Here is a 23040-nt window from a genome sequence, read left to right as displayed (position 1 = left end):
GAGATCTAGTATTTAGGCCACTCCTCAAAAATTTTTACCTCTCCCTTGGGATAGCGGTAGCGATATTTATCTTGGTCCCGTAGTGCAAATTCTTCAGGATAGTGTTCCTGGATTTCTTCATAGGTCATCTCTTCACAGACACCCTAAGAAAAAGCATTTGGAGACAAAAGTATTCACCTGACGAAATCCACACAGCTGTTAGCATAGTTCTAAGACCAATGATATGGAATAGTAGAAAATCTGTATGTCTATGAACAAAGCTCGGAAGTGATCCCTGTTGTTTGTGATTATATATGTGTACAGAGGGTTTGTGGCTGTGTGAGTGTGAGTATGAATGAATGTGTTGAACTGAGTGTATGGCATTTTCCTATATTGTCTCAGTATGTCCATAGATGTATATAATACATACAAATGTGTGTTTTTATAAATATGCAAGCAGAAGGATTTGTGATTGATAGCATATATGCAGCATATTTATGATGCATACACAAGGTATAATTAAGCACTTCATACCTAATATTGGTGTGTATTTGTTCCTACATATGCCATGTTTGTGTGAATGAGTGAGTGTGTGTGTGTGTGTGTGTGTGTGTGTGTGTGTGTGTGTGTGTGTGTGTATACAGGGTGTCTGAACATCTGAAAATGTGCTTGTGTGGGTGTTGCTGTAGTATTTGTCTCCACACAGGTTTCTGTGTGGAACGTATATCTATGAACGTGTTTGTCACTCATGTTTCCATTTATATGTGCATGTGTGTACCTGCATCTGAAGTCTCTGTGAATTTGCAGTAATGTGCTGGAGGATATGAATGTGCTATGTTCATGTCATGATATGCTCCTCTGTGTCCATGTGGGAATATATGCAAGACTATGTTTATAACAAATGTGTCTATATTTATTTCTACATGTATATGTCTCTCTGGGCACATGTGTAGTGCAGGTATGAGTGGTAAAAGATGGTCCCTGTTTGTGGAATGTATGTGTGCATATGTAAGCATACTTAAAGACAGTATCTAGGATTCTATGCAAGTACATATATGTATATAATACAATGATGCTTTCCCATTGAAGAGTCTTCTCTGTTCTTCCTGTTCTGCCTCCTACTTTGGGATCTCTGGAAAACTGACAAGTAGCCACAAACATAGAAGAGGGTGGAAACTAGTAAATGATTAAAGGCTTCAGAATAGGCTTTGAGGAGACATATTCTTCATCTAACAAAGGTATCAGGGACTAAGAGAAAGCGTTACTCAAGCATATGACAGCTTCCATATATTGAGAAATCCCCCACAGGTAAGTGAATGCTGGAGGTGGTGGGAAGTGATATTACGTTTCTATAGTCTCTTTGTAAGTGTGTAAGGGGGCAGAAGCCTATTTTTTCCCTTTTTTTTGGTGCCTGTAATGTAGCTTGAACTTAGGGCCTGGGAGGGTCCCTTAGTTTTTTTTCAATCAAGGCTAGTAGAGTCACAGCTCCACTTCCAGCATTTTTGGTGTTTAATTGGATTTTAGAATCTTCCAAACTATACAAACTATCCTGCTCTGGCTGGCTTTGAACCATGATCCTCAGATCTCAGCCTCCTGGGTAGCTAGGATTACAGTAATGAGTCACTGACACCCAGTTTCTGGTTGTTTTTTGAGACTACCTACCAGGCTTCCTGCAGGGGTGAGAAACTGGACCCTTCCATATCCTAAAAACAGCCCAGCCATGTCAAACCTCTTGAACTGACACTGTACATGGAAAAAAGTGTGCCTACTGGGCACACAGGCCCTTCTGATTGAAATCTACCTTTTATTCTGAGGCATGTTGTAATCCTTTGGCCTGGAGAATGGTCATGGGCTCCGTATTTTGACTTTAGGCAAATTGCGTAACCCTCTCTAGATTTATCTTCCTCATTTACAAAATGAAGAGAATTACAACTACCTTATAAAAGTGTTCAGACTATTAAGCATACCATATGTAAAATGTACTAGTAGAATATGTACAAGCACATAAAAAACCAATATCTCTGGAATTAAACATTTAATATTATTGTTAATAAAAGAAAATAAACAGCCGGGCGCTGGTGGCTCATGCCTGTAATCCTAAATACTCAGGAGGCTGAGATCTGAGGATCATGGTTCAAAGCCAGCCCGGACTGGAAAGTCCGTGAGACTCTTATCTCCAATAAACCACTAGAAAACCAGAAGTGGCATTGTGTCTCAAGCAGTATACTGCTCACCTTTTGCTGAATTGCTGAGGGATAGCGCCCAAGGCCAGAGTTCAAGCCCCACAACCAACAAAAAAAGAAAAAGAAAAGAAACCAATAACTTATTTCTTCTTCTTCCTTATCCATCGACTATAGCCAATTCTCAAGTTTCTACCTCCTATCTCTCTCTCAAATCCATTCCTGGGCTGGGAATGTTGCTTAGTGGTAGAGTGCTTGTCTAGCACTAGTTTTCAGGAGGCTGAGATCTGAGGATCATGGTTCAAAGCCAGCCTGAGTAAGAAACTTCCTGAGACTCACCTCCTGTTAAGCACCAAAAATGCCAGAAGGGTGGCTGTAGCTCAAGTGATAGAGCACCATCCTTAAACAAAGAAAGCTCAGGGACAGTACCCATGCCCTGAGTTCAAGCCCCAAGATGTTCACAAAAAATGTAGTTATAGCCAGGCATTGGTGACTCATGCTAGCCACCCAGGAGGCTGTGATCTGAGGATTGTGGTTTGAAGCCCATGCAGGAAAATCTGTGATTCTTTTTTTTTTTTTTTGTCGGTTGTGGGGCTTGAACTCTGGGCCTTGGCGTTGTCCCTCAGCTCTTTAGCTCAAGGCGAGCGCTCTACCACTTGAGCTACAGCGCCACTTCCGGTTTTCTGGTGGTTTATTGGAGATAGGAGTCTCACGGTCTCTCCTGCCTGGGCTGGCTTTGAACCGCGATCCTCAGATCTCAGCCTCCTGAGTAGCTAGGATTACAGGCGTGAGCCACCAGCGCCCGGCAAATCTGTGATTCTTATCTCCAATAAACCACCAAAAAGCTGAAAGTAGAGCTGTGGCACAAGTGATAGATCTCTAGCATTGAGCAATAAAGCTCAAGGACAGCATACAGACCCTGAGTTTAAGCCCTAGGACAGGCACACACACACAAAACATTGTAGTTACATTCAGACTACTTCTCCTTGACTTAGGCAATGTCATCAGCTTCCCAATGCTGCCAAAAGAGCATCTATATCTAGCAACATGGACTGTAAGGTCCTGTGACCTAGGCTCTTTTTCTAGCCTCATCTCCCTTTCCCCCATATGTCCCTATTATTGTCCCTGCCTCTCCACTATTCTTTTGGCTTCTTGACCAGCTCACATTCTCTTTTCAACACTGGGCTTTCACATGACCTGTTTTCTCTTTCCCTGAACGAAATTTATTATTCCATTCCAAGCCCATTTTGTTCTGTGTCTTACCTTGAGCTTTTTTCAGAAAACTTTGTTTACAATCACTCTTCCAGATTAGGAGTTATTAGACTAACAATATCATGTGAATTTGCCCAGCTCAGCAAGTACAAAAGCTACAGGCAAAAACTACCATTTTGAATCTTTAACTCTCATTTGCATGGGAAGCAAAAATAAGTTTCCTAGGGCTGGGAAGGTGGCTCAGTGGTAGAGCGCTTGCCTTGCATGCTCGAGGCCCTGGGTTCAATTCCTCAGCACCACATAAGCAAAAGAAAAAAGCCAGAAGTGGCGCTGTGGCTTAAGTGGTAGAGCGCTAGCCTTGAGCCTTGAGCTGAGGGACAGCGCACAGGCCCAGAGTTCAGGCCCCACGACCGGACCCCCCACCCAAAAAAAGTTTCCTTCTCTTCATTTCTCCCCACTGTAACCCTGTTATGCTAAAACAAATCCTTGCTAAAACTTAAAATATATAAATCACCCTCCCAGATTTCATCAGAACCCCTTATCTTTTTTCATCCTCCACTGTTCCTTCTCGTCTCACAATACTTTGTTACACTTAGATGTAATATCCTTCTTACTTGCTGCCTTTGGGATGAGAAAATGTCTAGTCCCAATACACAGACGTGTTTTTCATGCACATGGATGGTTGTTGATAAATGTTTATTGATGGTACAGTACTTTACCTAGTATGTGTGAAGCCCTGGGTTCGATCCTTGGTAGCAGAAAAAAGGAGAACTAATTGAACTAATTAGTTTCTCCATATGGGATACAGCAGAGACAACTAGACAATAAGCACAAAGTACAGTCTCCTCCCCCCACCTGCCAGGAGATTCACTCTTTCCATCTCACCGCATCAATCTCATTCAGGGCCTTCCATTGCTCATATGGAACACCGAGGGCCTCTGCTGTCTGGATGGTCCTCTTCATGTGGCTGGTCCATACCTTCAGGGAACTGATGTTCTGGGACTGAATGAAGTTGGCAAGGGCATAGGCATACTAGAGTGTAGAATTGCAGAGAAGAGGAGAGAGGAAAAATGCATGAGAAAGATAGGGAAGCCATGAGAACAAGCTCAAGTCCACCATGATGGTGGAATGGTGATGAACAAGCCAGAGAAGAGAGCTTAAATGTTCCATGCTTACAAAAACATAAATCTTGCTGGGTGCTGATACCTGTAATCCCAGCTACTCAGGAGGCTGAGATCTGAGGATTGCAGTTTCAAGCAAGCCTGGGAAGGAAAGCCTATGAGACTCTTATTTCCAATTAAGCACCAAAAAGCCAGAAATAGGGCTGGGTGAGTGGCTCACACCTGTAATCCTATTTACTCAGGAGGCTGAGATCTGTGGATCATGGTTCAAAGCCAGCTCAGGTAGGAAAGTCTGTAAGACTAATCTCCAAGTAACCACCAGAAACCTGGGAGTAGCGATGTGGCTCAAGTAGTAGAGTACTCACCTTGAGCTAAAAAGCTCAGGGACAGTGCCCAGGCCCAGAGTTCAACGAACTCAACATCAAAAGCAAAAGTCAGAAGTGGGGCTATGGCTCATGTGTTATAACACTAGCCTTGAGCTCAAAAGCTCAGGGATAGCATTCAGGCCTTGAGTTCAAGCCCAAGAAGTGCTCCCCCCGCCCCCACACACCATATTATTTTCATGTTGAATGGTAACCTCTTTGTATAACTATTTAAAGATAATAAAGATATAACTAAATAAAAAAAGACATAGTGTTTGGAAGGGGATACAGGAAGTGGTTGATCAAAGGACTCAAAGTTAAAAGTTATTGTAGGAGGAGAGAGGAAAAATGCATTAATAAATTCTAGCATTCTACTGCACAACAGAATGATAATAGTTGAAAAGAAGGTGTTGAGCATTTCAAAATATCTAGAAGAGATGATTTTTTTCGCCAGTCCTGGGACTTGAACTCAGGGCCTAAGGTACTGTCCCAGAGCTTCTTTTGCTTACTTGAGCCACAGCACGACTTCTGGGTTTTTCTGTTTATGTGGTACTTAGGAATCAAACCCAGGTTTTGTGCATGATAGGCAAGCACTCTACTGCTAAGCCACACTCCCAGTACCAAGAAATGATTTTTAATATTCTCATAATAGCTGGGCTCTGGGGCTGTAATCCTAGCTACCCAGGAGGCTGACATTTGAGAATTGTGGTTCAAAGCCAGCCAGGCAAGAAAGTCTGTGAGACTCTCATCTCCAATTAACTACCAGAAAACAAGAAGTGGTGCTGTGGCTCAAAGTGGTAGAGTGCTAGCCTTGAGCAAAAGAGCTCAAGGATAGTTCTCAGGAACTAAGTTCAAGCCCCATGACTGACAAAATAATAATAATAATACTATTCATAATAAATGCATGAAATATACAATAGCTGACCATGTGGAAGAAGAGTCACTGTTACCTGCTGTGACCTATCACTAGGTCTCCCCACCCCCACCTCAGGACCCAGGCAGTGGCCCCCTGACCAAGGCCAAGCTCAGCCAGCCCGCAATTGTCTGGCATGAGGCCTTCCCTACCTGCTTGCCCCGAGCTGAGAGTCCAGAGTCACCTCCGATGCGGCCTCTGAGGTTGAGTTCACTCTCACCATGCCGGCACAGGTAGATGGAGCGTGGGGTGACGTGGATGTTCATGAGGTAGTAGACTGTGCGACTCTGAACGTGGTCCTGAACTCGATTCACCATGTAGCGTGTGCCCACATCAAAGATCTTGATGTAGGACAGGTGGCTGGGCCAGACCGAAGCAGGAGCAAGGGCAGCTCAGGGGCTGGTGGTGGGGAAGGTTGATCCCAAGAGAAAATCCCAACCGTATACCCTGCTTTCAAGCACTCTCTGCTTGCTAGTCCCAACTCATCTCCTGAATCCTCAGCTGTAACTGCACTCTTTTGACTTTTACTTACCACAACACAAGTAGCTGGGACTTTTTTTTCCCTTTGTGTTCTATATTCTTATTGTACTCAGAGATCCCTGGGAATGTCCCAACACTTACACTGATTATCTCCTTACTTGTCCATTCCCTAGTCTTTTTCAATCCTAATCAGGTCTCCTCCTTTCCCCTGAGTTTCTCTCTCCCCTTCAGCTGTGATAAGCTGTACTTTGTACTGTACAGGCAGCTATCAGGTTGTGCCTGTATGTTCGCACACAGAGAGAAAAGAGATTATCTTTTCTGTGTGAGAACACAGAAGCAGTTTGACTAGAAACACTTTCTCAGGAGCCTAGAAGAATTATCATCTAATGTGACCTTGTTCACTAGATACTGTCTGCTCCTCAGATCAGTCCTGCATGGCTCTAGAAGAACTTCTAAATTCCTCATTTTAGTCTAACAATTGAGTTGCTTTCACACACTGCCTGGTCTGGCTTCATCTTGCAGTTCCATGCCATACCTATATACTTTCTTTGTCTCATTCCTGTCTTCATTATTTTGCTTTTATACTTAAAATTTTCTATACTCCTTGTCTCTTACTCAGACTTAACTAGGCCATTATAAACACTATTCCCTTTACTTGAAATGACATCCCTTGCCTGATTTCCAGTTTCATTCTTGTGAATACATCTTCCAAGTGTTAGCACATGAACTCTCTTGAAGAAGTCTTTGGGTCCAAGGTCATGTAAAAATCACTTAGATTCATTCAGCACCACAAGTATTGTAATAGCTCATACCAATCCCCAGTCCTAAGGCTTGAACTAGGACCTGGGCACTGTCTCTGAGATGTTTTGTTCCACTATGTCTGTTTGGTAGTCAACTGGAGATCAAAGTCTCATGGACTTTCCTACCCAGCCTGGCTTTGAACCACTAATCTCAGATCTCAGCCTCCTGAGTAGTATGATATCAAATATAAGTCACTGGTGCTCAGCTAAAACAACTTTTATAAGCTATATTAATAACATAAGGAGATTTTATCAAATCTAGTTTTGCCTTTTTCATTTTTCATTATTTTGAATACTAAATATTAAAAGCTTTCAGGATAGTTTCCTTAGGTTTTGAAGGGTAACTTGTTAATATCCTAAGCACTCAAGAATCTAACTCTTCCAGGTCTTCTTTCTCCATGCTGGGCCAGGTCTCCTGCTCTGTGTTCCTTCAGTCTACTTTGCTTACTGAGTTCTTACAACTGTTAATCAACTGTGGTCCCACTGTCTTCTCTGACCACCTCGACATTTTATCAGAGCAAAGACAGCTCATCCCTCTTTAGGTTCCTAGCCACAGCTAAGGTTGCCCTTGATACATTGCCTGTAAATAACTACTAGTGGAAAATTAAATCAAGTTGCCCTTCTAGATCTGTCTTATTCAGGCCTAAATTGCTTGTTAAAACAAATATCACTCTTCCTGGATTGTAGTCTCAGATCTCAGGGTTTTCCTGATGCCATTCTTTCACTTCACACACCTCCTCCCAAGCTCTACCATTTGCTATTTGCCTATATGGTGCTCTGAGCATAACACAAAATGCCACTCCAGAAAATAGATAATCCTATTCAGCATACACAACCCCACTCCAGCACATCTGAGAGAATGAAATGTACTCTTGACCAGGGAGTTTGTACAGTGAGCAATATGTAAAATTAGAAATAAAGGCCATGCTCCTTGCATTGAGTATCTAAGCCACATATAATAGTTTTTTATGATATAGGGATACAAGAGGAATAACCAGGCTGGAGAGTTGGAGATATCAGTTTCAGTATATACTCTGCTGATGATTCATCATGTGGCAAGCCTCTGACCTGATCTCGGTTTCATGTGCTCTAATTAAGGAGTAGAGCAGTAACAGTGCCATTTTCTCAGTAATTTGGTTGGGTAAAGCTAAAAGAATTCTATTTAAACTTCTGAGGATGAAATTGACCATTTAAGGCCTTTTGACACTTCACTCTAGGGTCTCAAAGGATGTGGATGGCCAGGGCCTCTTCTCATTACAATCCATTTTGAAAGATATTGCCATTCTGGAAGCACTTCACATGTAAACTCACATCTGTCTTGAACTTCTAGCTATCTCAGTCAATCTCATGAATACCTCATACATCATGGAACATTAGAGCCAGGAATCTCATGAAGGCACCTCATTAAATCTCTGTCCTGATGCAACAGACAAAGAAGCCGAAGCCACAGAGGGAGGATATGTACACAGGTTCTAAAGGATATTAAACCTGGGTTAATAATCCAGGCTCTTACCTGTCCAGTTCATCATCCAGGGGTTGGTAGTTGATTTCATAGCACTCAATTCTTTTTAGAAAGTCTTCTAAAACATTTTCTTGGTCACAGTCTAGGTAATCAGGGCTGCCAAGTTTCACTTGCTGGGAAAAGGAAGAGAGACACAGAATCAAGGGAGAGAGTGGGAGACAAGAGACTCTGGCAGTGTTGAACATACCTTTTGTCACTGTGGGTGTCAAAAAGAAAATCTAGAGAAAAAATCTGAGCTTCCAATTATCTGATGACCTTTCAGGTCTCTTCTGTTCCTGAGCTCAGTACTTTGATGAAATATGTAACAATAAAAGTTGGTAAATGATCTAGTACTAGATAACATGATTAGAGTAGTAATGGTAGAGATAAAACGTGGGACAGGATAAAAAACATGGGCTTTTGAGAAAGACAGCCATTCTTGAAATATAGTTCTCCTTTAATGCTGAAGCATCAGTCTATGACAATCCACCTTACTTCTTAGAACCTCAGTTTCCTCTCTCTAACATGAAAATTATCCCTATTATGTGGGTTTGTTTGTTGTGGATAAAAGAGAACCGGGTTAAAAAAAAAGAGAGAGAGAACCGGGTATAAGTGGCTCACCATGTAATCCTAGCTACTCAGGAAACTGAGATGTGAGGGTCTCAGTTCAAGGCCAGCCCAGGCAGGAAATTCCATGAGACTCATCTTCAATTAACTGCCCAAAAGCCAGAAGTGGAGTTGTAGGTCAAGTGGTTAGAGCACTAATCATGAGCAAAAGGCTCAAGGACTGTGCCTCAGGGCCTGAGTTCAAACCTCAGGACTGCCATCCACAAAAAAGAGAGTCAAGCTTGGTGCTTGGTGCGTACTAAGGGCTATTGTAAGATCATTATGGGCCAACATGATCAGAGGATACTTCCTTTACCAAGTGAGAGATGTTCAGGTAGAAACATTTCCTTTCATGTACTAGAGATCTTTTTAGACATGATGCAAACCTAAGGCAGAGTAAGGAGGAAAGGTAATTGGTGTTTTTACCTTGATGTTTTCTGCAATGATGTCAGGATCATTACAAATGGACTCAATGAAGAAGACCTAAAAGAGAAACAGAAGGGAGATTTCCAGCAGGAAATTATATTTGGTAGGATTTACACATAACTTCCGCCTTTGCAAAGGCTCTAAGACATCTTCAGGGGCATCTTTGACAACATCATGTTTCATACAATGGTGCTTGCAAGTTTTACAAGCCTGTCTGGATTAAAGTTGAATGGGCCTTAGATTGTTTTGTGTTTCTATTAGGTTCTGGTTCTTACATATGTTTTTCACAGCGTTTTTTTTTTTTCTGCCTCTTATTACCACACTCCTACCCCAGTTCCAGGTGTCAACAATCATCTTCAACTGCCCAATGTGGCACTTCTCCTTCCCTGCTGCTTTGTTGCTTCTGACTATATTGTGGAGTACTAAGCAATCAAATTAAGATGTCAAAATATAGAGTACAATTTGGCTCTTCTGGCTATCCTAGTTTGTAATTTTTTGCCAGTAATAGGGCTATAACACAGGGCCTTGCTCTCTTGCTTATTTGGGGCTTTTTGGTCAAAGATGGTGCTCTACCATTTGAGTCACACATCTACATCTGGCTTTTTGCAGGTTAATTGCAGATAAGAGTCTTGGAGTTTTCTGCCTGCCTCAAACTACAGATTTCAGCCTCCTCAGTACCTAGGATTACTGGTATGAGCCACTGGCACCTAGCCCCAGTTTGTACTTCTTTGAGGTTTGGGCTGAGGAAGTAGGCTGTAAGCAAGAGCAGGAGCGATACTATACCTTATAACCATGTTCTTTAGCAAACTGCAGAATTAGTGACCGTCGTTCTCTTGTAGTGTTGGTGGCATCAAAAACCTAGATACAGGTAAGAGATTACTTACTCTGAATCTAATGTTGACAGAACACCACTGTGTTCTGTCCTTCTGCTAAGGGTAGGCTTCCAGAAGGGCACAGAATTTGAAGAGTGTTTTGAAGGAAAGAAAAAACTTAGAATTGGCTCATGTCAATTTCTAAAGCACTGTGAGCCTTTGTTGGCTACTCAGAAATATACTAGACTCTGTGAATGTAATAAGAAGAACATTGTGGAAGCAGGGTGCTGGTGGCTCATGCCTGTAATCATGGTGACAAGAAGCTGAGATCTGAGGATGACTCTTTAAATCCAGGAAGTGGCGCTGTGGCTCAAGGAGTAGAGCACTGGCCTTGGGCTGACAAGTTCAGGGACAGCGCCCAGGCCTAGAGTCAGCACTTGGGCCCAGAGTTTAAGCCCTTACAACTGATAAAAAAAATCTTTGGGGCTGGGAATGTGGCTTAGTGGTAGAGTGCTTCCCTAGCATGCATGAAACCCTGGGTTCAATTCCTCAGTACCACATAAACAAGAACAAAAAGACCACTCTTCAAATCGAGCCCAGGCAGATAAGTCCATGAGACTCTTATCTCCAATTAACTACCAAAAAGGTGGAAATGGAATGTGGCTCAAGTAGGTAGAGTGCTATCCTTGAGCACAAATGATCAGGGACAGCACCCAGGCCCTGAGTTCAAGCCTCAGGACAGGCACAAAAAGTTGTAGAATTTAAACCAAAGGAGGAGTGTGCAATGCTTGGTAAGAAATGTACGCATTATCCTGCCCATGTAATTGTAACCCCTCTGTACAGTATGTTCACAAATAAAATTAAATTAAATTAAAAAAAAAGTTGTAGAATTTTATTAGGGTTATTTTACAGCTGAAACAATTGAGGTTTAGAAGTTTCTGACAGATTTTCTTAAAACTGATCCTTCTGGGTGAGGTCTCTTCCTTCTTTTATTTTTTTTCTGTCCGTTGTGGGACCTGAATTCTGGGCCTGGGCACTGTCCCTAAGCTTCAGCTCAAGGCTAGCGCTCTACCACTTGAGCCACAGTGCCAATTCTGGCTTTTTCTGCTTATGTGGTGCTGAGCAATTGAACCCAGGGCCTCATGCATGCAAGGCAAGCGCCCTACCCCTGAGCCACCTTCCCAACCCCTCTTCCTTCTTTATCACCTTAGAAACCTCAAAAACAGGAAACAATTATATTATCTTTTCTTATTTTTTTCTTCCTTCCTTCCTTCCTTTCTTTTCTTCCTTCCTTCCTTCCTTCTTTTTTTTTTTTGCCAGTCCTGGGTTTAAACTCTGGGTCTAGGCCTGTCCCTGAGCTTCTTTTGCTCAAAGCTACCACTCTACCAATGGAGCCACAATGCCACTTCCAGCTTTTTCTAAGTAGTTTATTGGAGATTTATAGTCTCATGGACTTTCCTGCCCATGCTAACTTCTAACTGCAATCCTCAGATCTCAGTTTCCTGAGTAGCTAAGAGTATAGGTGTGAGCCAAGAGTATAGGTGTGAGCCACCTGTACCCACCCAAGTCTGGCATAAAGGTACACATCTACTTTTCTTTCTTTCTTTCTTTTTTGTCCATAATGGAGCTTGAACTCAGGGCCTGGATGTTATCCCTGGGCTATTTTGCTCAAGGCTAGTGCTCTACAACTTTGAGTCACAGATCCACTTTCCAATTCTATTCTTAACACTTTACTTGGGATCATTTGCATGTGAACATCTTTCCTGTTTATTACTTACAAATTTGATCCTAAGAATCTATGAGATTAAATTGCCTGGGTGTTTAGACAATCTCTAGAACTCAAAATTGTTTATAGTGCAGTCTTAAATTCCAGTATAGTCCTGCTGAATTTTTGAGCCATTTCTTCTGGTCTTTAACATGGAGAGTAATAACAATACATATCTCATGAGAACGTGAAAATTTCAATGTAAGTAAAGTACTTAAAATAATGTGTGACATACAAGTAAGTGCTCAAAACAAAAACAATGTCAGCATTTTCTATTATGAAAGCCATCCAAGGGGGAAAAAAAGAAAATTTCTTTACCGCAACGTGACCTTCCTCATAGCTGAGATATTTATGAACATCCTTCAGGGCTGCTAGGGCACATTGCCTGAAAAAGACAGAAAAGCACACAACCCTCCTCCCAAGATGTGTTCCTCTCTCTCTTTTCACATTATATTCTGTAGTATCTTTCATACATCTTACATTAAATGATTCATCTGTTGAATACATATCCAGAGTGTCCTCTATACTAGGCACTATGTCAAACACAGAGGGGGTCACATAGTAACAATTGGCTGTGTATACAGCTTGAGGGTAAGTATAAAGTGACATGTCCAGAAAAAGCTGAGTGATGACAATATCCCTAATTTTAAGGGCTCCAACTCTTGAGCTAATGGAGCTCAAGCTGAACTTGTTTGTCAACTCAGGTAGGGGCCTACACATGTAGTGTGAAGTTAAAGACATTCCTGGTATGTGTAATATTGTAACCATAGTCTTAACAGTGGTAGTATACACATGCTTCTAGGAAAAAAATCCCTTTAGTGACTGCTCACTACTGGCTTCTATGATAAAGGAGACCCAGGCTCTGTCATGGAAGTACTTTGAGTCATAGAGAAAAGAGACTTTCAGGTTGAGGTGATGAGACTGGAGAGTCAAGAGTAGACCAAGCTATTAAGACTCTCAAATGCTAGGCTAAGACATTTCTATCCACTCCTATCATAATCAGGAGCCTATAAAAGGTTCTTGATGGTTATGATCAGAACAGGCTTCTAGTAGGATTATAGAAAGGCTCTTGTAATTATCCTTTGAGAATTTACAGGGTCTCCTCCCCAGCCCAGATTACTCTGCCTCACTCCCCCTACATCTGAAGAAGGGCCTCCCTCAGCCAGGGGACAGAACAGGTCCCTAAAAATGTTATGTACTTACTTCCTGATAAGTAGGGCCTCCATGTTGTCTGGGAGAAAGAATTCGTAGTTCTTGTAGCTCACTGCCTCTCGTCGATATTGGCCTAAATTAAACACTGAAAGCAGGGAGCCCTAGTGAAAATGTTTGGAAGAACCCAGAAGATATCCTCACTTGGAGGACTATCAGAATAGAAGAAGGGTAATTTATAACTATAAAATGTGTAGAAAACTTCAAATTATGACTGCCAGCCCCTTATTTCTTCACATAGCCCCTGAAGGGAAGAGTCACCCTTGCCTCTTCACAAAGTGAAGAAAGCAAAGTTCGGAGATAGGAAATAAACAGTAAATAACTGGGGATTGGGAATTCAAACCTAGGTCTGTCTGACTTCAAACAATTCCATTTTATTATAAATTTAGCCCTCTAAATGTCCTACTCTACTAGAAAGATGAAGAAACTGAGATCCAGGGAATAAAATCAATCCCCAAAATTCAAACAGTAAATGAGCTGATAACACAGATACAGATTAGGCCTCCTGCCATTTCACTTTTCTGAATCATGAGAGAGAATCTAAATTTGAATCTCTAAGTAATAGTTTCGTACTTGCAATGGTGAAAAACGAGTGAAATGAGAAGGAAAGGAGAAAGAAGATAAGCAGCAGGAGGAAGAGGATGAGAGGTAATATTTCATTCATTCATCCAACAAATACTTTTTGATCTCTATTCTGTGAAGTGGCATATGAGTTCTGAGTCACAGAGAAATAACCAGATCTTTGTAATGGGGCCAACAAGAAGCCCACAATGAAGCAGGAAGGATGGTGAAGAACCACACAGTTTGTTAAGTGCTCTGACAGATACAAAATGGAGGCATGCAAAACAGTAAGAAGGAAGGACAAACTTCATTTGGGGTGATCAGAAATGGCTTCTTAGAGAAAATAAATTTGGACCAGTCTTTTAGAGTACATGGGTATGAGGGTGATGGTGGGAAACAAGAACACTCCAAGAAGAAGAACAGCTTGAGCAAAGGCAAAGCATGTTTTGGGGATGGTGGGTCCACCACTGTGGCAGTGGCTTGAGAGCCTGGAAGGGGTCAGTTGTGGAGAGCCTTCAAGGACAGGGTGAGAATTTTGGGATTAAACCTGCAGTCAAGGGGACTCTTGGAGGCTGTAGGCATGTCCACATTGTACTTCTGACTCTAGGCCTCTGTGAGTACTGAGTACAGAAGGACAGGAGAAAGGAAGATCAGGGAAGCAACCCATCAATGACTGAATCACATTCCCCCACTAAGCAGAGGCTCCTTAGAGCTTGCAGCCCTCCATAGACATAGATCCTTCTCCCCTTTCATTCTGCAAATGCCCCCCTCCTCCCATAGGACCCAGCTCAAGCTTGACGTTACCCTCTAGTTAGTATTCCCTCTGTGAGCCTTCTCATTGCTGTGTGTGATGATTCCTAGGTGATGTACAATCAAGTTGAGAATTCATCAATGACAAAGTAAGAGTATCATCCATTTTTCATAGTTACTACCTACCATGGGTTTTTAGCATGTGGGAAATCATTGGGAAAACTTTTCACTGGTGAACTAGGTAAAGACAAAGTAGGTGAAAGGCAAGGAACAATTGGGTAAAAGAAGAGATTTAGGGGCTCCAGTGTAACTCAGCTACAGAGTTCACACTTATCATCCAGGAAACCCTGAGTTCAATCCCCAGCACAGAGAGAAGGAGAAGGGAAAAGAGAAATGTATATAGAGTTAGAGGGAGACCAGTGGGAGGGAGGATGGGGAAAAGAAAGAGACAGGGAGGGAAAGAATACTGAGAGAGAGATGAATAGAGTGAAGGGGGTAGACAGAATGTTGAGAAGTGTGAGGAGAACTGAGGAAAGCAGAGGACAGAGCTACAACGGATCCCTTTCTCCATCCATCAGTAGAGCTAGGAATTAGACCTTGCACAGTGAATGTCAGGCTTGGGAACAAGCAGATTCTGATTCTGTCACTTACACACATGAGTCCTTACATAAGGCACTTCACCTCTGTGGCCTTCATTTCAACTATGAAATGGCAAAGAAATGATAATACTAAAAAATAGCAATAGTGTGGAAGTAAAAGCAATGATTATAAAAACAATCATCTTATTATTTAAAACAATTATCCTATTACCCAGAGGATTATTTTGAGGTCAGATTTCTTCAAAGAAGTCTGACTTGTTCTTCCTCCCACCACCTTTCTCTCTGTGCAGATACTGGGAATTCAACCCAGAGTCTAATGCTCTTGCTTCACTTTTTCACTCAAGGCTGGCACTCTACCATTTGAGCCACACTTCCACTTATAGCTTTTGTTGGTTAGAGATAAGAGTCTCATAGACTTTCCTGTTTGGGCTGATTTTGAACTGCAATCCTAAGATCCCAATTACAGGATTTCAGGTGTGAGCCATTAGTGCTCAGCAGACATTTAGTGTTAAAACTCATTTTCCTGTGACTGCCTCCCAGCATGTGATTGGACACACATGTCCTGGAATGTGGTGGCAGTGGTTATAGTAGAAGTAGTAAGAGTGTCAGGAGTAATTTCAACCTTGTTAATAATCATGATGAAGATTTTGAGACCAAGGTCTTTGACCTCTTACTCGGTTTTCAGCTAGTTTCATGTACTGGGGCTGTAGAACAAAGAATGATAGAGGTATACCTTTAGTTGGTGTTCCTATCCAGTTTAGGTATCGCGTGAGCTTTGTGGAGATGTACGTCTTGCCTCGAGCTGGTAAACCCACCATGATCACCATCGTGGGGGAATTGGTAAACTGGGGTACTGTTGCTGGAAGATAAGAACAGAGCCTCAAAAGCTTTTTCCTCAGAGTTATATAATCTTTTAGCATCAGCGCAGAGATAGTAATTGGAAAGAACATTTCTTCCTCCCATTAACAAGGGGACAAGCTGAAAAATCTGTACATTGACTTTACTTGGACTTGTCAGAAAATTGAGGTTGCAGTGAAAGTAGGTAACCTAAAACCTAATGAAAAAGGCATCTGTGAGAGGAACCACACAACTGTTTACTTGATACAGATAGTGCTGAAAAACATACACACTCATTAAGAAGAGTTAGCTTAAAAGGATTATTTTTTGTAGTACTAAGATTGAACTCATGGCATCACAATTGCCAGGCAAGTACTCTACTTGAACCATGTCACCAGCCCTTTTTCATTTAGATATTTTTAGATAGTCTTGTGTTTTTGCCTTGTCTACCCTCAGATCTTGATCCTCTTACCTATTTCTTACATAGATGAGATTATAGGTATATACCATGCCTGGCTTGTTTCTTCAGATGAGATCTTAGCTATATTTTTTTGCTTGTCCTGATCTCCAATTGTGATTCTCCAGATTGCTACCTCCCATATAGCTGAGATTATAGACATAAGCCATTGCAGCCAGCCTAAAAATTATTAATGAATTGGTAAAGGCTAGATGCATGGCATTGAGAATGTGAAATCCTCAGGGCTGTGATCTTGTTGCAATTTTCCTCCAGAATTCTACCAGATGCTGACAGTGATAGTTGAGGAAAAATCCCAGGAAGGATATCCTCCAGGGAAAGGAGACAGAACAATATCCACTGCTAGGATTCTGGTCAGACCATGTTCTCTATATTTTCCTTGGGAAAACTCTTTCTCTGTATTTCCTATGGTATTCAGGGAACAGTAACAAAAACTGTAGAGTAGAATGACATCACCCCATTTATTAGGAAATGGAAAGTCTTGGAAAAAATTATATTAAGTGAAGTAAGGCATACCCAAAGAAACATAGGTCCCATGGTTTCTCTTATTTACAATAACTAGTATACGTCTAGGATAATCTTGCCAGACAAGCAGAAAGGGTCAAAAGCTATGTACATATGACCATATAACCTGATGCTAAGTGAAATGAACCCTGAGACACAAGAGGATTTTTTCTTTGTCGCTGTTGTTTTTAATATACCATGTGATTTTTTTTGTTTCTTTTGTATGTTGTTCCCCCATGGTATATCCCCTGTTGTCACTGTATTTCATTCTGGTGTCCTGCATCTGGTATATACATTTTCCTAATTTGGGGAAGGGAAGGGAAATAACAAAATGCTGAAACAAGGATATAGGTTGACCCATGTAACAATAAGATGTACAAGACACTATGCTGAAAATGAACTTTACAACTTGCGGGGGGGGGGGGAGGGAGGAGTTGAGGAGATGGGGAGAGAAGGGATAAAGGAGAGGGTAACAATGCCCAATAGGTAATGTACTCACTACCTTACTCATGTAACTGTAACCCATCTGTACAGTATCTTTACAATAAAAATATTTTTAAAATATAGAATGATAACATTGTGGAAACTTGCTGCAGCTGCCAGTGGAATGGCCACCACCATTGAAATTCAGTCCTGACCAATGTACTTTCTCTCTTGTGAGAGGAACAAATGCTCAATCTGTACAAGGAAGGACAACAAAACCTGCGAGCATGGGTTGAAAATTACTACCTCTGGGAAGAAAAATGGGAACGAAGTTCCAATCTAAGAAGGGCACAGACCTGGGCATGCTTGCCATTACAGTTAAGGACAGGAACACTTGTTATTTTGTTTTTTTCTTTTTTCCCTGAGATCAAGACTCGAACTCAGTATCTGACACTTTAGCTCCTTGGCTAATGCTGTACCATCTGAGCCATGCCTCCAACTCTAAGGGCAGGAACACTTATGAGGGTTCCACCTCCAACACTCAGGGAAAGCCTGCCTGATTGAGACTTATCAGAATAACACAGAATGTCCTAGTCTTCTGTTCTGCAGGCTTAGAAGCATCATTACAAATATTAGTGAAATACATCTAACAGAGATTCAAGAAACAGATTGTCTCCAGGGAACAGTACAAAGGGAAGAATGAAGGCCAGACCAAAACAAATTCTGAAGAGACAAACCAATGATCAGGACCAGACATAGTTATGACATAGGCATGGGAATTGTTAGACAGAAAATTTAAATCACCTATGACTAATAGTTCAAAGCTCTATTGGAAAAGGTAGTCACAGAATCTCAGATAGATATTTTCAGCAGGGGGATTGAAAGTACACTAAATAAAAATTCAAGAAGAAAAAAAAAACAAGAGAAAATTCTGTGTGTGTGTGTGTGTGTGTGTGTGTGTGTGTGTGTGTGTGTGTGTGTTTAAAGAAGATAGTACAAAACATCCATGAACTATAGGCCAAAATCTATGGGTGATATGGAAGGAAGAGTGAAGCAGAATAAATATTTCAAAACTTAATAGCAAAAAATTTCCAAAATTAGTACTGATGTCAACCCATAGATCTAAGAGACTAAGAGAACACTAAGCACAGTATTATTGTCAAGAACCATGCCCAGACATACAAAATTCAAATATCAGATAATCAGGACAAAATAAAATCCTTTAGGCAGTCAGGAAGGAGAGAATAGGCAGAGAACACCACATCTATAGAGAAAAAAAAGAGAAGAATTATACTAAATTTCTTGTTAGAAACCACATAAGCAAAAAGATAGTGAAATGAAACCTTTAGTGTTGAAAGGGAAGAAAAACCCAACCCAGAATTTTAAATTCAGCAAAAATATCCTTCAGAACTGAAGGGAATATACCTGGGTGCTGATGGCCCATGGTCTGTAATTTTAGCTATTTGGGAGGCTGAGAAAGGGAAGATCATAGTTACAGGTTAGCCCATGCAGAAAAGCTCACAGGCCTCTTTTTTGTGTGTGCCAGTCTTGGGGCTTAAACTTAGGGCCTGGACACTGTCCCTGAATTTTTTTGATCATGGTTAATGTTCTATTACTTAATCCACAGCTCTACTTCCAGCATTTTGGTGGTTTGGAGATGAGTCTCATGGAGTTTTCTGCCCAAGCTGGCTTCAAACTATAACCCTCAGTCTAAGTATTCTCAGTAGCTAGTATTACAGGTGTGAGCCACTGATGGTTGGCATGAGGCTTTTTCTTAACCCGTAAATGGGTGCAGTGGCATTTACCTATCATCTAACCTACATGGGAAGTTAAGATTGGGATTATTACAGTACCAAGCCCAGCTCAGGCAGAAGAAGAGAAAGAGAAAGAATGTGAATGAGATGGCACATATCATCATCTGTCATCTCAGCAACTCCAGGAAGCTTAAAATATGTGAAGTATGGTCCAGGAGCATGTCAAGGCTGGCAGAAGACCTTAACTTAAAAATAACCAGCAAAATAATTTTGAGAATCTGGATGAAATGGAAGAATTTCTAGCAAATATTGACATGTCCAAATTAAATCAAGATGAGTTAAACTAACTTAATAGTCCCATATCAAGCATTGAAACAGAAACAACAATAAGAGACCTTCCATCCAAGCAAAGCCCAGACCAGATGGGTTCACTGCTGAATTCTACAAGGCCTTCAAAGCAGAACTCACACCAATACTCCTCCAACTCTTCAATGAAATTCAAAATGAAAGTTCACTACCAAACTCCTTCTATGAAGCCATCATAACCCTCATTCCAAAACAAGACAGGGACTCATCAAAGAAAGAGTACTATAGACCCATCTCTTAGATGAACATTGATGTAAAACTTCTCAACAAAATTTTGGCCAATCAACTTCAACGAGTCATAAAAAAATCATACATCATAATCAAACAGGATTCATTCCAGGGATGCAAAGCTGGTTCAATATATGCAAATCAATTAAGGTAATATATCACATCAACAAGAGCAAGGATAAGAACCACATAATTATCTCAATAGATGCAGAAAAAGCATTTGACAAAATCCAACACCCCTTTATGATGAAAGCTTTGAAGAAGCTAGGAATCCAGAGAACATTTCTCAATACAATAAAGGCTGTGTATGACAAACCTACAGCCAGCATTATACTTAATGGAGAAAAGCTAAAGCCATTTCCTCTTAACTCAGGAATGAGACAAGGATGTCCACTTTCTCCACATCTCTTCAACTTAGTATTAGAATGCCTAGTTACAGCAATTAGACAAGATGTAAACATAAAAGGGATCCAAATAGGGCAAGATGAAGTAAAACTCTCCCTCTTTGCAGATGACATGATCTTGTATTTAAAGAACCCCATGGAATCCACTCCTATGCTACTCAAACTGATTTGAAACTTTGGCAAAGTAGCAGGGTATAAAAATAACCCCCCAAAATCAACAGCTTTCCTGTATGCTAATAATAAGAGGGTGGCTGAAATCAGGAAAGCAATTTTATTCATAATACACCCACAAAAAATAAAATACCTAGGAATAAACTTAACTAAAAAAATGAAGGACTTCTATGAAGAAAACTTTAAAAATCTGATAAAGGAAATTAAAGAAGATCTAAGGAAGTGGAAAAACCTCCCATGCTCCTGGATAGGGAGGATTAATGTCGTGAAAATGGCAATACTGCCAAAAGCTAGCTACAAATTCAATGCAATACCCATCAATATCCCAACATCATTCTTCAATGAAATAGAAGAAGCAATTCAAAAATTCATATGGAACAATAAAAGAACCCAAATATAAAAATAATCCTTAGCGGTGGGCGGGGGGAGGCTGGGAAGGGATGTGAAGGGTAAACAAAGGAGGAGGCTGCAATGCTTGATAAGAAATGTACTCATTATCTTGCCCATGTAATTGTAACCCCTCTGTACAGTATGTTCACAATAAAAATAATAATCCTTAGCATAAAGAACAGTGCTGGAGGAATAACAATACCAGACTTCAAACTCTACAAAGCCATAGTAATCAAAACAGCTTGGTGCTGGCACAAGAATAGACCTGAACACCAATGGAATAGAAATAAAGACCCAGAAATTAACCCACAGACCTATAGCTACCTAATCTTTGATAAGGAGGCCAAAAATAGAATGGAAGAAAGATAGTCTCTTCAGTAAAATGGTGCTGGAAAACTGGTTAAACACTTGTAGAAAATTAGATCCTTATATATCACCCTGCACCAGAATCAACTCCAAATGGATCAAAGACCTCGAAGTAAAAGCAGACATCCTGAAAATATTACAGGAAGGAATAGGAGAAACTCTAGAGCTCCTTGGCACAGGCCAAAATTTTCTTAATAGAGACCCAGAAAGTCAACAAATCAAAGAAAGGTTGGACAAATGGGATTGCATGAAACTGCAGAGCTTCTGCATGGCAAAGGACATAGCTAGCAAGATCAATAGAAAGCCCACAGATTGGGAGAAGATCTTCACAAGCCATATAACAGACAAGTGCCTCATACCTAAAATATACTTAGAACTCAAAAAAAAAGTCACCCAAAAAACAAATTCTCAAAGAAACAACCTCCCAATTAATAAGAGGGCTAAAGACTTAAAGAGAGACTTCTCTGAAGAGAAAACAAGAATGTCCAGTAGACACATGAAAAAATGCTCAACTTCTCTGGCCATAAAAGAAATGCAAATCAAAACAACATTGAGGGAGGCAACAATGTAGGATTAGAAACGTACTCACTACCAAAACAAAAAACAAAAAACCAATATTGAGATTCCACCACACCCCAGTTAGAATGGCTATAATTAGAAATCTAATAACAACAGTTCCTGGAGGGGATGTAGCCAAAAGGGAAGCCTACTGCATTGTTGGTGGAAATATAAACTTGTTCAACCACTCTGGAAAGCAGTATGGCGGTTCCTCAAAAGACTCCACATAGAGCTCCCCTATGACCCAGCAATCCCACTTCTGGCCATTCACCCAAAAGACCACAAACAAGTGTATACTAAAACTACCAGCACAACTATGTTTATTGAAGTATTATTTACCATAGCTAAGATATGGAACCAACCCAGATGCCCCTCAGTAGATCAGTGGATCAAGAAAATGTGGTATATATACACAATGGAATTCTATGCCTCCATCAGAAGGGACATCACCACCCAATTGGTTAGGAAATGGAAAGACTTGGAAAAAATCATAGTAAGTGAAGTTACCAAGTCCCAAACAAATTTAGGTCCCATGGTTTCCCTTATTTGCAATAATTAACATCCATATAAGATAATCTTATCAGATGAGCTGAAAAGCTAAAAAACCATGTACAAATGACCGCATAAGTTGTTGCTAAGTGAAATGAACCCCAAGATATGGACACAAGAGATCTGTCTTTATTGTTACTATTTTAAATGCATCATGTGATTTTATTTATTTATTTATTTATTTTTGTTGGTCGTGGGGCTTGAACTCTGGGCCTGGGCACTGTCCCTCAGCTCTTCAGCTCAAGTCTAATGCCCTACCACTTAAGCCACAGCACCACTTCCAGCTTTTTTCTGCTTATGTGGTGCTGAGCAATTGAACCCAGGGCCTCATGCCTGCAAGGCAAGCGCTCTACCACTGAGCCACCTTCTCAGCCCTTTATTATTTTTTGTTGTTGTTGTTTCCTTTGTATGTTCTTTCTCCTAAGGCATATCCCCTGTTGTCACTGTACTCGATTTTTATACCTTGCATTTTGTATATACATATGTGTAATCTGGGGAGAGGAAGAGGAATAACAAAACACTGAAACAAGGACACAGGATGACCTATTGCAACGAAGATACCTACTGGGCAGTATACTGGAAATCAACTTTACAATTTCGGGTGGCGAGGGGGGAGGGAAGGGATAGTGGGACAACAACAAGGGAAGGGGTAACAATGATCGACAAGTAATTTAGTCATTGCCTTACTCATGTAACTGTAACCCCTCCATACAGCATCTTAGCAATAAAATAAAAATTT

General features: G+C 40.9%; 1 protein-coding gene across 2 annotated transcripts in view; it reads right to left on the bottom strand.

The window, feature by feature from the left end:
• Positions 1-23040, bottom strand: part of Pfkfb1 (6-phosphofructo-2-kinase/fructose-2,6-biphosphatase 1) — a 56906-nt gene that overhangs the window by 13545 nt on the left and 20321 nt on the right. For both annotated transcript variants that reach the window (XM_070040381.1, XM_070040380.1), the window contains exons 2-10: positions 16010-16135; positions 13361-13454; positions 12476-12542; positions 10364-10438; positions 9581-9637; positions 8561-8682; positions 5920-6127; positions 4257-4403; positions 39-143 (exon numbers count right to left, since the gene is read on the bottom strand). In XM_070040381.1, coding sequence (XP_069896482.1) covers positions 39-143; positions 4257-4403; positions 5920-6127; positions 8561-8682; positions 9581-9637; positions 10364-10438; positions 12476-12542; positions 13361-13454; positions 16010-16135 — 1001 coding nt within the window. The remainder of the gene's footprint in view (positions 1-38; positions 144-4256; positions 4404-5919; positions 6128-8560; positions 8683-9580; positions 9638-10363; positions 10439-12475; positions 12543-13360; positions 13455-16009; positions 16136-23040) is intronic.

Source organism: Dipodomys merriami, unplaced genomic scaffold (genome assembly GCF_024711535.1).
Source record: "Dipodomys merriami isolate MVZ:Mamm:240054 unplaced genomic scaffold, mDipMer1.0.p SCAF_3, whole genome shotgun sequence".
In the NCBI taxonomy this organism is placed as follows: domain Eukaryota; kingdom Metazoa; phylum Chordata; class Mammalia; order Rodentia; family Heteromyidae; genus Dipodomys; species Dipodomys merriami.
This window is presented reverse-complemented; position numbering and strand designations above follow the sequence as displayed.